Source organism: Palaemon carinicauda, chromosome 15, assembly GCF_036898095.1.
Source record: "Palaemon carinicauda isolate YSFRI2023 chromosome 15, ASM3689809v2, whole genome shotgun sequence".
In the NCBI taxonomy this organism is placed as follows: Eukaryota; Metazoa; Arthropoda; class Malacostraca; order Decapoda; family Palaemonidae; genus Palaemon; species Palaemon carinicauda.
The window spans coordinates 97,374,789-97,392,288 of NC_090739.1; the positions used below are offsets into that span (position 1 = coordinate 97,374,789).

Here is a 17,500-nt window from a genome sequence, read left to right on the forward strand (position 1 = left end):
CTCCGCCATGAGAGGACCTCCATACATCAGACTACAGAGGGTGAGTGCACACCTCCGCCATGAGAGGACCTCCATACATCAGACTACAGAGGGTGAGTGCACACCTCCGCCATGAGAGGGCCTCCATACATCAGACTACAGAGGGTGAGTGCACACCTCCGCCATGAGAGGGCCTCCATACATCAGACTACAGAGGGTGAGTGCACACCTCCGCCATGAGAGGGCCTCCATACATCAGACTACAGAGGGTGAGTGCACACCTCCGCAATGAGAGGGCCTCCATACATTAGACTACAGAGGGTGAGTGCACACCTCCGCCATGAGAGGACCTCCGTACATCAGACTACAGAGGGTGAGTGCACACCTCCGCCATGAGAGGGCCTCCATACATGAGACTACAGAGGGTGAGTGAACACCTCCGCCATGAAAGGACCTCTGTACATCAGACTACAGAGGGTGAGTGCACACCTCCGCCATGAGAGGACCTCCGTACATCAGACTACAGAGGGTGAGTGCACACCTCCGCCATGAGAGGGCCTCCATACATGAGACTACAGAGGGTGAGTGAACACCTCCGCCATGAGAGGACCTCCGTACATCAGACTACAGAGGGTGAGTGCACACCTCCGCCATGAGAGGGCCTCCGTACATCAGACTACAGAGGGTGAGTGCACACCTCCGCCATGAGAGGACCTCCGTACATCAGACTACAGAGGGTGAGTGCACACCTCCGCCATGAGAGGGCCTCCATACATCAGACTACAGAGGGTGAGTGCACACCTCCGCCATGAGAGCGCCTCCGTACATCAGACTACAGAGGGTGAGTGCACACCTCCGCCATGAGAGGGCCTCCATACATTAGACTACAGAGGGTGAGTGCACACCTCCGCCATGAGAGGACCTCCATACATCAGACTACAGAGGGTGAGTGCACACCTCCGCCATGAGAGGACCTCCGTACATCAGACTACAGAGGGTGAGTGCACACCTCCGCCATGAGAGGACCTCCGTACATCAGACTACAGAGGGTGAGTGCACACCTCCGCCATGAGAGGGCCTCCATACATTAGACTACAGAGGGTGAGTGCACACCTCCACCATGAGAGGGCCTCCATACATTAGACTACAGAGGGTGAGTGCACACCTCCGCCATGAGAGCGCCTCCATACATCAGACTTCAGAGGGTGAGTGCACACCTCCGCCATGAGAGGGCCTCCATATATTAGACTACAGAGGGTGAGTGCACACCTCCGCCATGAGAGGGCCTCCGTACATTAGACTACAGAGGGTGAGTGCACACCTCCGCCATGAGAGCGCCTCCATACATCAGACTACAGAGGGTGAGTGCACACCTCCGCCATGAGAGCGCCTCCATACATCAGACTTCAGAGGGTGAGTGCACACCTCCGCCATGAGAGGACCTCCGTACATCAGACTACAGAGGGTGAGTGCACACCTCCGCCATGAGAGGGCCTCCGTACATTAGACTACAGAGGGTGAGTGCACACCTCCGCCATGAGAGGGCCTCCATACATCAGACTACAGAGGGTGAGTGCACACCTCCGCCATGAGAGGACCTCCGTACATCAGACTACAGAGGGTGAGTGCACACCTCCGCCATGAGAGGGCCTCCATACATCAGACTACAGAGGGTGAGTGCACACCTCCGCCATGAGAGCGCCTCCATACATTAGACTACAGAGGGTGAGTGCACACCTCCGCCATGAGAGGACCTCCATACATCAGACTACAGAGGGTGAGTGCACACCTCCGCCATGAGAGGGCCTCCATACATTAGACTACAGAGGGTGAGTGCACACCTCCGCCATGAGAGGACCTCCATACATCAGACTACAGAGGGTGAGTGCACACCTCCGCCATGAGAGGACCTCCGTACATCAGACTACAGAGGGTGAGTGCACACCTCCGCCATGAGAGGGCCTCCATACATTAGACTACAGAGGGTGAGTGCACACCTCCACCATGAGAGGGCCTCCATACATTAGACTACAGAGGGTGAGTGCACACCTCTGCCATGAGAGCGCCTCCATACATCAGACTTCAGAGGGTGAGTGCACACCTCCTCCATGAGAGAGGAGCTGGGGGATGTGGATGTCCTAATCCTTGTATGCAAAATATATGTTTAATATAGTAAGGTTAATAACCCTAGAATCATAAAATAATGTGTTGGACAGTATATTTCCATCACCGTGAAGAATTCCACAAAACTTAACAATCCAGCATGTTGCTTGCGAGGGTTAGTCAGTACCATTTGAGCGATCACTAGACAAGGTACTCACTGTACACAGTGTATTCAAGAACCTTTTTGTAATCAGTTGGAAAAAAAAAACCATGTTCTTATGTCTCATTATTCATTGACATGGGACATTAATACATATATAAAATATACATAAATACAATATATACAGTACATATAAATAATATAGACATATATATATATATATATATATATATATATATATATATATATATATATATATATATAAACATATATACATAAGTATACACATATACATATATATACATATGTATATACATATATATACATATATGCGTGTATATATGTATATGAATCTATATATACATATATATACACATATATATGTATATATGTGTATATATATACGTATATATATATATATATATATATATATATATATATATATATACGTATCTATATGTATATATATATACATATATATGTATATGTTTATATATATATATATATATAACCTAATCGTGGTTCTGTGTTTGGTTAGTGTAACGGTTTTTCCTCTTGTTAAAGAATGCCTCGCCGGCACTATGAGAATGTCGTTATCGGCGTGGCTTGGGCACTCAAAAAATATTTGTTAAAAGTTAGCGTCACCTAAACCTCTCCCTATTGGTTGTCATGAGACTTTCGGGTCAAAACAACCAATCATTGATCAGGCATCGCGATGCCCATCTATGGGCGATGGGGAAACGGCCTATAGGGTCAGTCTGGTTTTGGAGGTCGACAGAGAGTGCCAGGTGCCACGACGTGTGCTGACCCGAGTACCATTTTTCTGAGGGCTTTTTCTTAGTAACGTAACGTAATCATAATAAGGGTGCCCTTGTAAACTTAAGATAATATAGCATGTGTTAAATCAACAATTCGACTCTCATTTGTGCATGACCTCCCCCTCTAATTGTGTTAACCATAGAATGGATTTTCTCTATCTTTGTTTCCCCCCAGATGTGAAGTGTGAACCCCCTTAATACGACCTAGATTGGGTCATATTAAATGGTGTCAGGTGTTGTGGGGTAATAATAATAATATTAGCAATTAACGTCTGTGCTAAGTAATTTTAGCCGACGTGAGATTTTTGAAAAAGTGGAAACAAAAGAGATTAGTGACAATGGTTAACACGAGAAGTTCTACATCAAGTGGAGGTGACGGAGAGAGAGAGGGAGGCGAAAGGAATGCCGCAGCTATTGTAGAATCGGTACTCGTGGAAGAGAATTTGGGAATAGGCGCACCAATATACATACAAACACTCATGCGCGAAATGGCGGAAATACGTAGATACATGCAGAAAGATCAGAACAATAGAAGTGATATTACAACCTCAACTCGGTCGGAAATTGACGCAGGACCTCCTTCAATAGAACCAGTGCGAGCGCGTGATCTTCTGGTACCAACGATTCCGATTGTCGAGTTCAATGATTCCCACCCCGCTGAGGGATACTTTTCGATTGAAGCCTTCTTGGGGGTCGTAGAGGATGCTACTGCAGGATGGTCCGATAGACATCAGATTATACTGGCCAACCAGAAGATAACCGGAGCAGCAGCCGACAAGATACTAGGATGGAGGGGTCGGCCAACGGACTGGGAGTCCTTCAAAAACGAACTCCTGAAACGGTTTGGCCTCTCTGAAACTGAGAAGACGACCCTATGGCAGAAGTACCAGCCAACATTGCGGGCAGGAGAATCCCTTTCTTGTTTCGTCGAACGGATGCCTAGAGATTTAAATAGTTTCGCTCCGGAAGGCTGTAAGGACCCAGGATGGCGAGAAAGATATTGCAAACAGAAACTGATGGAAGCGCTCCCCTTGTCAGTTACGGCCGCCCTACAAGTTCCCGGGCAGTCCTTGTACGATGTCCTTCCTACCGTACAGGCAGCGCTGCGCGTATACAGGGAACGACGAGCAGGGGGAGGGGCGAACCAGTGGCCGACATCCATGATAGCTGCAACCCAGACGTCGAGGCAGCCTGACACCCAGCCGGCTTCGACAGCCTCCCAGGGGCGGGGTACCCATAGCAGTGGACCTCGAAGAGGCAGGGGTCCGAGAAGTGGGGATGCAGTGAATGGCAGTTGTTGGAACTGTGGGGGAAGGGGGCACCTCCGAGCTGTATGCCCACCCGTCGAGCAGCAGCGGTGTTTTGGATGCCATGCCACAGACCACCTACTGAACAGCTGTCCAAAAAACGGCGTTGGCTCAAGGGATCACGTTCCCCCTGCACCAACAAGAGGAAGGGGAAAACGACACGGGACGGGGGCCAAGGGTCCTTCGGGCCGTCTGTCCGAACCGCCAGGACCAAAGACAGAAGAGCCAAGGAGTCAAACGTCACCCCCCAGTGTGACGTCGGGGGAGGCCAGTCAGTACCCGAGCCAGTAGTAAAGGATACCCCCGGGCCAGCGAGCGCGACTTCCCCGGGAGTGCCAGAGGGGGTTCGGGAGGTAGAGCAGCCGCCTCCCACCGCCGCTCCCACACATGCAAGTAGGAATGCGGTCCCCGTTCTTAGAGTAGAGCTGGGATCGGGTGTACAACGCGCTCTGCTCGATTCCGGGGTCAGCGTATCCCTTATGGAAGAACATTTGGCGACGGATGCCATACAAACATCGAAGGAGTGCCTGGTGTTGAACACGGCTGGGGGTCACAAACTGATGACCCGACGTATTGTTAGACAGAGATTCATCCTTCAAGGTCGAGAAGTGACCCATGATTTCTATGTCATTCCAACATTAAATATGGGGGATATTCCCATTATCCTGGGAATCGATTTCATCAAGGAGAAACAAGTGACAATACGGGGCCCCGATGGGGAGGGGCTGGAAGTGAGGTGGAAAGTGGGACCAGGAGAAGAGACAGAGATACCCGTTATGGGGGAAACTCGGCCTCAAGTTAGGGTCGCCATTACTGCTAAGGGGATAGCAGGGGCGGTTCCTCCTCCCTCTACTCCCTATCAGTGGCACCCGCACCGGAAATGTGCGAAGGCGACCTAGTGTACGTCAAACCACATCAAAAGTGGCAGGATTTCATGTCTCCAGGGGTCACCACAGTTAGCGAAGGAAAGGTTGAAATTCCCTTCATAAATGTAAGTACCCAGTGGTTCCACTTAGGCACTGAGTCGGTCTGCGACCTTGAGTTATGTTCATTTGTGACAGCCGAACGGACACTGGCAACCTTGTCTTTCCATGATCAAGGTCTCGGTGGGGACAGGCTGAGAAAGCTCCGTCAAACAGCTATTGGAGCGACCCCAATTAATTATTATAAGAGAGTAGGAGATATTGTAGAGAATTTTGAGGACGTAATTGCAGTTGGAGATGAAACCCCAGGGAGAATTACTAAGTTTCCATTTAACATCGAGACTGGCAGTCACCCCCCAATTCGTTCTAAACCTTATAAGACTCCCGTTTGTCATGTAGAGGCAATTGAAAGAGAAATAAATAAATTAAAAGAGCAAGGTACGATTCGAGAAAGCGATTCCCCCTGGGCTTCTCCAATTGTGATGGTTCGTAAGAAGGATGGTTCTTTTCGATTATGCGTAGATTATAGGAGGATAAATGCTGTTACCAAGGATGATACATACCCTTTGCCCTCTATCGAGGAACTGTTACTTAAAGTCAGGGAAAGCAGGTTTTTTTCTACTTTAGATTTAAAGTCCGGGTATCACCAAATTCCCTTAGCTGACGAAAGTAAAGAAAAAAACGGCCTTTATAGCAAATGATCAATTGCTTGAGTATAATTATCTCCCTTTCGGATTAAAGAATGCTCCTACCCATTTTTCTCGTATGATGATGTCTGTATTAGCATCATTATTAGGACATAGTGTTTTTGTCTATTTGGATGACATAATTGTAATTGGGGCTACGGCAGACGAGCATGAAAAAAATCTTATACAAGTGTTAGAAGCCTTGAGACATCAGGGGATGAAGATTAATTTAGACAAATGTAAATTTTTTCAACAAGAAGTAGAATTTTTGGGGCACATAGTAACACCCGAAGGCTTAAGGCCTTGTGCCGATAAAGTAGCTGTAATCAGGGAATTCCCTGAGCCAAAAAACGCTAAGGAAGTAGCCAGTTTTCTTGGGCTCGCTAGCTATTACCGTAAGTTTATACAGAACTTCGGTCACATAGCACGACCGCTAGATTCATTGAGGAAGCGGCCCGAATTTCAGTGGGGAGAAAGAGAAAAATCTGCTTTTCAGACATTAAAGAATGCACTCACGAGCGACGAACTTTTGGCTTATCCAAGGTTCGATCGGCCGTTTCTGGTAACGACCGACGCGAGTCAGATCGTGATCGGCGGAGTCATTTCACAGGTTGATGATGAAGGGAATGAGAGGCCTATTTGTTTCGCTTCACGGGCTTTAAAGGGACCAGAGGTTAGGTACAGTACCTTCGATAGAGAGGCATTGGCAATTCTATGGATGCTGGAGAGATACCGCTACTTCTTGCTTGGGCATAAAATTAAAATAAATGCAGATCATCAGCCGTTGCGAGACTTGTTTAAAAAAGGGGAATTATATACTCGGCAAGCTCGGTGGATTGAGCGGTTGTTAGAGTTTGATATTGTAAATTTCGAGCATATTGCGGGGAAGTCAAATAAAGTAGCAGACGCTCTCTCCAGGACCGCCATAGCGGCTGTAACAACTAGGTCGGCAAGGCCGAAGGGAAAACAACAGGAGAGTTCGGGGTCAAATACACCTGTGGGAGGAGCGCATAGAAAACGGGAAGAACTTGGCAACTCTAGTGTGAGAGAGCGAGAGGACGAGAACTGTCCGGAGAATGTGGATGGTGGAAGTTCCACGGGGGGAACTCAGAGAGAATGCCCCGTGAATGAGTGTGTGATCGATTTGTGTGGCTGGAGTGTGGGTGAGCTTGTTGCTGGACAAAAATCTGAATCTTGGATCGAACAGGTCAAGAGGTGCGTGAGAGTTGCGAATAGCAAACTCCCGGATTTCTTGCGCATGCGAAGAGATGAGTTCTTCATCGAAGACGATATCCTATTTTATAAGTATGAGAAGAGACCGGGAGATATCCGATCTCGCGTTGTTCTCCCTTCCTTTTTGATAGAGAAAGCCATCCATGTAATTCATGTAAGTCCTTACGCAGGACATGTAGGTATAGAGAGGTCCTTGAGAAGGCCAGAGAGTAATTTTTTTGGTTAGGGATGAAAAAAGACATTGTTAGGTTTATTAATAAGTATCATATGTGTAACCCTATGCGGAACCACAACCATGTGATCCCGAAGGCCAGAACATGGTCAATAGTGCCTGTTAAGTTTAATAGAGTGCTTATGGACGTCTTGGGTCATTTCCCCCCCGGTTACGGGCAGTTTAAGTACGTGTGTGTGTTTGTAGATGCATTCACACGCTTCACACACACGTATGCAATGGTGGACAAAACCGCAGTGTCGGTTGCGAAGGCGTTGTGCTCCTTCATAGTGAGGTACGGATGTCCACGTACATTGATAAGTGACAATGGTAGAGAGTTTATGAATGAAGTGTGCAAAGGGGTAACCCAGATCATGTAAACAAATCATTTCACGATCCCCTCTTATCGGCCATCAGCAAATGGGCTCGTCGAGTCTCATAACCGAGAGGTGACAAATATTTTAAGGTATCTTGTGGGGGACAATCCAAACCAGTGGGTGGAAATGTTGCCGTGGGCGGAGTTCGCCCTAAATACGGCATACAATGGCTCAATTAAGGATACACCGTTTTTTATGCTATTTGCGCAGGACCCTGTGTTGCCGTATGCCGTTGTCATGGATCCCCACACCCTGCCATTATGCAACACAGAACAATATCGGGTGATGATGTGTAATTTGGCTCGGAGAGTGTTTCAGATAACCCAAAAGTACTTGCTGAGGGCTAATGAGAAGTATCAAACGAAATACGATCAGCGTTTCCGAATGCGCACATCTGATATACAGATAGGGGACAGAATCTATCTAAAAAGGTTGCAACCGAGGAAGCATAAACTGGAAGCCGCATATGTTGGACCGTATCGTGTAAAAGAAATTAAAGCCGATACGGCGGTCATCCAACACATCCGGACCGGGACCAAAGGCGAGTATCACCTTTCGCATATGCGTCAAGTCCGAGAGGACAACTTGGTGTGGTATTTGAATAAGCCGGTGCCACCTTACCCCGGGCTACCTGGCTACTTGGGGGAGGAAGGCGAGGAGGAGGCACAAGCATGTGTCCGTGCCGTCCTTCGATCACGAGAGAGTGCGAGAGGACATGGGTCTTGAGATAATGTCTACCTCGAGGTGATTGAGGTCATAAAAATCAGTTTTCTTTTATGTATGTTCATTCCAAGTGTTTTGTGAAAAGATGAATTAAGTTTTGTTTCGTTTTTTGGGGGGGTTTTGTTCTAAGCATATCACGAGTATTTCATTCATCGTACTGAGACATTTCTGTTGCATTTATGTTTTGTTGAAATTAATTCAAATTTCGTTATTTTATGTTGATACCAATTTTGCTATTACCAATGTTTTATGTGTGTTTTTCCATTTTGTTGTTCTGTATTTGAAAAAAATTTCATTTGTCTCTGTGGAGGTTTTCAGTGCTATTACAGGTAAGTGTTAATCATGGGTTGAAAATTGAACATCATTACTTATGTTTTTGTTTTTCAGGAGAAATGATATTGCTCGGTTATTAATAAGTATTTTTCTTTTTTATTATTATTCACTGTTTGAATTTGCTCCTTGTTGCAGTGTCACGGATGTATCAGAAATGGTGTTCTTATAATTGTAAATGTATCGATGAGTGTTGGGTTTGTAAGTTATTCATTTTGGTTTATCTTAATTTTTTTTCATTTTCTTTGTTTCGTGTGTGTAATGATGGTTGGTCCTTATAAAAACTTTTTTGCATTTAAAACATTATTGTTTTTCTGATTTTGTGCTCCGAATTTCGGTGATGATGTACTAAACCTGATTTTGTGGTTCTGTATGATCTATTGTGGGCGTGATATTCATCTTTGTGTAACTTGCAATTATAACACGCCAACCGGCCCTCTGATTTTTATTTGGGTTTTTAATTTTAATTTTTGCATGCTCCCAAAGAGGGTGGTACTCAGCGGCAACGTCTAGTGGAAAAAGAAAGCTTGTGTTCAGTGGAAAAAAAAACAATGATTAGAAAGGTTTCATAAAAAAAGAGAGAAAAAAAAAATTGTTTTGAGAAAAAAAAAATCTGATAAGTGTGAATTTTACGGGACGTAAATAGAGTGATAACACAATCGTGGTTCAGTGTTTGGTTAGTGTAACGGTTTTTCCTCTTGTTAGAGAATGCCTCGCCGGCACTATGAGAATGTCGTTATCGGCGTGGCTTGGGCACTCAAAAAATATTCGTTAAAAGTTAGCGTCACCTAAACCTCTCCCTATTGGTTGTCATGAGACTTTCGGGTCAAAACAACCAATCATTGATCAGGCATCGCGATGCCCATCTATGGGCGATGGGGAAACGGCCTATAGGGTCAGTCTGGTTTTGGAGGTCGACAGAGAGTGCCAGGTGCCACGATGTGTGCCGACCCGAGTACCATTTATCTGAGGGCTTTTTTTCAGTAACGTAACGTAATCATAATAAGGGCGCTCTTGTAAACTTAAGATAATACAGCATGTGTTAAATCAACAATTCGACTCTCATTTGTGCATGACCTCCCCCTCTAATTGTGTTAACCATAGAATGGATTTTCTCTATCTTTGTTTCCCCCAAGATGGGAAGTGTGAACCCCCTTAATACAACCTAGATTGGGTCATATATATATATATATATATATATATATATATATATATATATATATATATATATATATATATATTTACATATATATAAATATATATGTATATATATATGTATGTATATTTATATATGTATATATATATATATATATGTATAATAATATATATTTATATATGTATAAATACATACATATATGTGCTGTATATATAAATATATATACATACATAAATATGTACATATATACATATATATATATATATATATATATATATATATATATATATATATATATACACACATGTATATATACATACATATTTATATATATGTATATGTATATATAAATATATATATATATATATATATATATATATATATATATATATATATATATATACATACATATGTATATATACATGTATATATACACATGTATATATACATACATATATATATGTATATATACATAATGTATATATATATATATATATATATGTATATATACATAATGTATATATGTATATATATGTATGTGTATATATACATATATATATGTATGTATATATGTATGCATATATATACTGTACATATATATGTATGTATATATACATATATATGTATATACATACATGTATATATATGTACAGTATGTATATATATATATATATATATATATATATATATATATATATATATATATATATATATATATATATGGTGGCATCCAGAAATCGAAGACTTTCTCTTCGGACAGAACGTACTAAAGGTAGTTTTCAGGATAACAGCATTTGGTGTCTACTCGTGGTTCGTATTACTTCGTGTCCCTCCTTCAGGACTGCATTGAGGTTTCTGTTCTGTCCTGTAAAGATTGCCTTGCACTCTATACATAGGTTATGGTGGTGAAAATTTGATACAAAAAAATATTTGGATATTCGGAAAAAACACAACAAAAATTGATAAGATGAAAACTTTAGATTCTTTGAAAAATAAAAACGAAAATTTGAGATCATCTTTAAATACATGAATAACTTTTCAAAAGGCTTTAGGAATTTCATGAAGCGCCCGATTGAATTCTCCGCAGCCAGGCCGAATTCGGTTCCTCAGGAACGCCATCTCTTGATCAAAGCAGACCAAATTGTGAAGATTACTCTCTTCGGCAGAGATTTGGTTACGGGATCTGCGTTGATCTCGGACTTAAATTTCCATTTGGAGCCGAGTCTTTCCTTATGATAAAATTGTAGTCTCGATGCTCCTGCATTTTCTCTGTGATGAAACAGTTTCTGAACTCCTATCCATTCCGTATTTAGAAGTGGTAAGGCGTGGAGAACATGGACAGCATTTCAGAACGAGGTTCATGTGGGGGGAAACAAAACCAAAGACTTACTTTACTTTGACGGCTGCTTTTCCGGTCCCATACAGCAACGGAACCCCACTCTCTACAGGACCTCCACTGTCGTTTTACCTTGTTCGTTCAGAGTATTCAACGTTTCATATCACCTATTGCTCATTTACTGTTAAATCGTCACTGTCATACGACCAACGGAATAAGAAAGTCATCAGTTTCCTCTTGAAAGTCTTAATGTCTTTAATCATTCGGATGTCTCGTGGGAAATCAGAGAAAGATGATCAAGAAACTTCCTTCAAAATATATAGTCGGCTCTTAAGAGACAAGGTTATCCCGCTTTTCCTCAAAGAGAATGACTAGATTGAAGATCAAACTATTCCCGTAAAATATAAAGGTAGAAAATAAGTGGAGGAAAACACTGAAGATGCCTCGCGAATTATACAAAACGAACTTACATCTTTTTCCTCTTCAGCTTCACTCCTTATGGTAGTAGGTTGGTCAGGGCACCAGCCACCCGTTGAGATATTACAACTAGGATGCTATTTGGTCCTTTGACTGGCCAGACAGTACTACATTGGATCCTTCTCTCTGGTTACGGCTAATTTTCCTTTAAGCAACATTCCTTGCAGTCGCTTCCGAGCATTACACAAGGGTTTCAAAACAATACTAGCTATAGGTTTGTGGTCACTCTCAACAATTACTTTACGACCATAGACATACTCATGAAATTTCCTAAGACTAAAAACAATTGCAAGTGTTTCCTTTTCAATTTGTGCGTACCTATTTTCGGTTTCTGATAAAGCACGGCTAGCAAAAGCAATTGGTTTGCCACACTGTAACAATACTGAACCTACCCCATTTTGTAAAGCATCACACTGTATGACAAGGTCTAAGTTAGGGTCATAGTACTGCAGTATTGGGGCATTAGTGATTAGCCTTTTTGACTCTTTGAAAGCTTTTTCTTGTTTTTCTGTCCAATTCCATTCGGTATTTTGGTGAGTTAATTTCCTTATTGGTTCTAACACCTCAGATAAATTAGGAAGGAATTTACTTAAATAATTAATCATACCTGTAAACTCTTTAACACCAGTTACATCAGTAGGTGGTTTCGTATTCAGGATAGCTTCCACCTTTTTAGGGTCCGCCATGAGACCTTTACTTGTGATTTTATGACCTAAGAAAGCAATTTCAGATTTTCTTAATACGGCCTTAGACTTAAGTTTTATACCCTTGGCCTGGCACCTTTCCAAAAATTTGATTAGCTTACTATCATGGTCTTTAACAGCTTCCTCATACGTTTCACCTACACCACAAATTAAAACATCGTCAGCAATACATACAACACCATCGAGATTCTCAAGATTCAAAAGTGACTGTTTTTGAAAATCTCACCACTAACATTTAAACCAAATGGCAGTCTGAGCCACCTGTATCGACCTAAAGGGGTTTGAAAGGTGGTTAAAACACTAGATTATTCATCAAGAACACAATGCCAATACCCATTGGCCAAATCAAAAGATGAAAAAACCTTTGCCTTTGACAGTTGGGGTAGAATATCTTCAATTACAGGGATAAGATGATGTTCCCTTTTCAACACCTTGTTTAAAGCTTGTGGATCAATACAAATTCTTACATCCTTATTTTTCTCTTCAGCTACAACCATCCGACTCACCCAGTCAGTAGGTTGGTCAACTTTAGCTATTATCTTTTGTTTTTCCATTTCATTTATTTTCTTACATACGCTGTTTTTAATGTTAATTGGAACTCTGCATTTGGGAATCACCACTGGTTCTGCATTTGTGTCAATGGTTAGTCTAACCACATTTTGGAATGTACCCACATCAGTATTAAATACATTGTCATATTTATCAAGTACATCTTTAGTTGCGGAAATATTTTCATAATTCACTGTAATAAGTCCTATTTGCTCTGGTGTTCTTTTACTTAATAATGGAGTGTATTTACAATCAACAACCAAAAATTCAAGGTTATATTTCTTCCTATTCTTGCAATTTCTAATTACTAACCTGCATTTTCCCTTAGGCCTAACTGTGTCTAAAGTCCACACTTCTAGGGTAGTGTCACAAGGCTTTAAATTGACATTGGGAATTAAATATTGAGGAATTACATTTACGCTAGCTCCACAATCTACTTGAAATTTGATTACTTTACCATTAACTTCAAAATCAGCTTCAATTATCTTATCCTTTTTGCTACACACTCTAAGCAAATATTCACATTCAGATTCATCTGAACTGTTCTCATCAAAGTCATTGTCATTACCTGATACATAATTTATTTTACTACTTTTGCATTTAACAGCATAATGATTATAATTACCACATTTTATACATTTCTTACCATGAGCTGGACACTTTTCCTTACGCCATTTATGTTTTTCCCCACAAAATTTGCAAGGGCGCAACTTACTCGTAGGAACATTGGGTTTACTGGACTTAGGCCTACCTTCATTGTTTTCATGCCTAGGCCTACCATCATGGTCTGCATTGTGTCTGCTATCAGTAGTCTTCTCCCTTCTAGACTTTTCTCTCACTTTGGCTACACGGTCATTGGTCTGGCGAGGAGTAGACTTGATGACGTCCATCTGCCTTTTGCTTACTTGAAAGGCCCCACACAAATCCAATGTCTTCTCAAGGGTAAGGTCTTCGACTTCAAATAATTTCTGACGAAGCTTGTCCTCAGTACATCCACTTGGTCCCTCAGCTGCTTGTCACGTTGGTTACCATAGTTGCAGTCCTTCACAAGAATCTTCAATCTAGTAACGTAGGTTTCCAATGTTTCGTTTGATTCCTGCATACATCTTCAAAACTTGTACCTTGCCAAGAGTTCGTTCTTGCGCGGAGAGAAATAGACGTCGAATTTCGCCAAAAGACCCTTCAACACATTGGCTGGATTAGGGTTACCAGTTGCTGGGACTGGAAATTCAAAAGAGTTGTATATCTGTAGAAGTTCTTCACCTCCAATGTTTAGAAGTAGGGCCACCTTAGTCTCTTCAGGTTTATTGTCTTTTTCAGAAGCAAGTAGATAAATCTCGAACCGTTGCTTAAAAGACCTCCATTCACGTTCGTTGTCGGCCCCTAGGCTAGCAGTGAATTTTGCTGGGGCTGCAATACCTTCCGTCGGTGAAGCCATGTTTGCCGGTCAGGGATGCTCAGTATTTTTAGGCTTAAAACACAATATCTAAAAGGCCTATACTGCATAATATTTGCTTGGCGAGTTCTAGGTGTCGTTTTTAATCCCGTCAGCTGCCACCATGTCTTGATGCCATATATCGGAGGTGATATTTATGATGGAAACTCACAAGTTAAAACTCTGGTGCATCAAGACACATGTGCTAGACTCAAACCTGCAGCCCCACCAAAGCCCATCACGTGGTCTTTGGACAAAGTATTGCACTATGCTTCGAACCTAGATAATGAGAATTGTACTCTAAAGGATTTGACACAGAAAGCTATCTTTCTGTTCACAATAGCCTCAGGGGCTAGAATTAGCGAAATAGTGGTCTTATCTAGAAAAAAAGGCCATATTCAGTTCTTGGACTCAGGAGAACTGAATTTATTTCCCGATCCTGTCTTTCCCGCTAAGAATGAGCTACCCACCCTGGGGTCCTTCGAGAATCTGCCCATTGAAGGAAGATGCCTCTCTGTGCCCAGTAGAGAGTCTTAAGGTCTATCTTCGAAGAACTTTAAACTTCAAGGGAGGACAGCTCTTCAGAGGTGAAACCTCAGGATCAAACCTATCTTTAAGATAACTGAGAGCGAAGCTCACCTACTTTATTCGCAGGGCAGATCCTAAACAGTACACCCGCAGGTCACGATCCGAGGAAAGTTGCTCGTCGCTGAACTTCTTTCAACATATGGACTTTGAGAGACTCCGCTCGTACACTGGGTGGAAGTCATCCAGGGTCTTTTACAAACATTACGCGTAGCAAGTACAAGAGATAAAACATTTTATGGTGGCAGCTGGTAGTGTAATTAAACCTGCCATCTGGTGCTGCGATGAACAGTGGACTGTTTTTGGACTTTACAGTGCATCGAGTGCATGGGTATACCTACCCACTAGTGCAGATCACAACTATGGTTGACACACTGTTCTGAGTAGGTGCATATCTGATCAATACACCAGTGACGAGTGAATATTTGCATTACGGTGTCTTATGCATTTCCGAACATCTGACGACGTCAGAGAGATTTGGTTTTCATAACTTCCATTGAGTGGTATTATTTTGATAATATATTTTGTATATTTTTTCTACACGAGAAAATATGTGTTCGATGTATTGTATGCGGGATCAGAAACATACTTTGTTGTAACTACATTTTGATAATCTGGTTGCATAACTAAATACTTAACCGTATTTGCGTCTTATTACTGCTCCCTCAGTTATAAACTAATAAAGTATGTTAGAGTTTTACTAAACCATTTTATGGGGTTTAGGTTCTTGATCTCACAATATTATTTTGTAAAGGAATAATCCTGACCTTAGGGAAATACAAACCTTGAATCCTTATTGTTGACATCGACATTTCCCTGCTGGGGGTCAGGATACATTAAGCCGGCTCCAGGCTTGGTATGCTTGAGAAATCTCTGGATTTTCATATACAGGTCTAGTAGACCAAATAAGGACAATCTATTCAAGGTGGAAGGCACATACACAAACCCACAGCTAATAGTAATTTCAAGACAATTCTCTAGTATACTTCCATCAGCACGACATGGCCTGAGCCCAAAAAAACAGGTTTTGATCAAAGTGAAAAATCTATTTTTGAGTGAGAGGGCCATGTCGTCCTGATGAAACCCACCCTTTTGCTGATCCCTCCCAAAATTACTTTATCTGTGGCCATTTCCGCTTAACGGCAAGAATAAGAATGGCGTCGCAGTAGTAGTAGGGAAGGAGATCCCCCGGGTACCTAGAACGGCACCCCTTCCTTTTTGCCTCTCTTCCCCCTTACATCAAAGCGTTAAATCTATTCAGGGTGAAGATTGCCATGTGTCATATCTAGAATACGTCCCCTGATACTATACGATATCCTTTATTGGATACTCGTGCCAGGAGTTGGAATCCTGGAGACCTTTGGTTTAATTCTCTGGGAGTATCACTGTAGCAAATATCCCTTAGAAGGCTACCTATAGGAACCCTTCCATCAGGACGACATGGCCCTCTCACACAAAATTAGATTTTTTACTTTGATCAAAATCCGTTATAGAGTCAGATCACGCATAGACGCAGTTCGAATGTCAATTTCCGAAGTAAATTATTAGGCTTTATCCAAAGACCAGGAGATAGGTTTCGGCGGAGCCCATGGTCTTAACCTTGCACAAACTTTCGGAATCTTATTGAAGAGGCCCTAGATGAAATCAATATCAAAAGCATATAGAATGCATCTAGCAAGGGCTGACTCGTACGTTGAAATCATAGAGGAAGCTAGATCTTGCGCGTGTAAGTCCGTCAAAAATTCCCAAAGAGAAATCCATGGTAATAGAATCCGAATTCCTGTCTTTAACGTACTTAACCCATTTCTTCCACAACGTGTCATACCCTGGAAAGGTATGATGGGTCGTTTGCGACCCCTACAGCATTTTCAAAACCTGTTTTTTCCCCATAAATCATCAGCTGTCTCGAATATGGAAGTGATCGACCTGCAAGGGGTGACTAGTCTACATGCCATTGTCTGCTTTAGGACTGATTTTCGTCTAACTTCCCTCCTTCCCCGTTTTTTTACCTCCCCAGGGGTCGGCCTCGACCCTGAATACCTTTATAGGGGTAAGTGATCAAACAGCAAAGTTATTACATAATTATAAATTGTCGAACAGTGTTGATACTTGTTTGGTTCTTTATAGTTGGAAAGTGTGGGTGGATGGTGTGTCTACCACTTGCATGACATTGGTTTTGGCTTAGATGCCATATATTGCCATGAGGTCCATTTTCCCTCAAATGCTAATTTCTGATTTTTTGGGTTTTTTTGCAAATTTGATTTTTTTTCTATTTATTTTGAATTTATCTTCAATAATGGCCAGCAGACAGTATTCCCTCGGCATGGATGTCATCAACACACTTCTAATGGAGTTAAAAAGAGATGTTGATGATAATATGGAGCTTGCAACCCCATTCTTCATTCCAA

General features: G+C 42.3%; 1 protein-coding gene across 1 annotated transcript; it reads right to left on the reverse strand.

Moving 5' to 3' along the window:
- Nucleotides 1-11,926: 11,926 nt before the first annotated feature.
- On the reverse strand, nt 11,927-13,962 carry LOC137654103 (uncharacterized). Its single transcript, XM_068387742.1, has 2 exons — nt 12,991-13,962; nt 11,927-12,730 (listed from the first exon to the last, which is right to left on the reverse strand). Exons 1-2 carry the CDS (start codon nt 13,960-13,962, stop codon nt 11,927-11,929), a joined length of 1,776 nt encoding a protein of 591 aa, XP_068243843.1.
- Between the last annotated feature and the right edge of the window lie 3,538 nt (nt 13,963-17,500).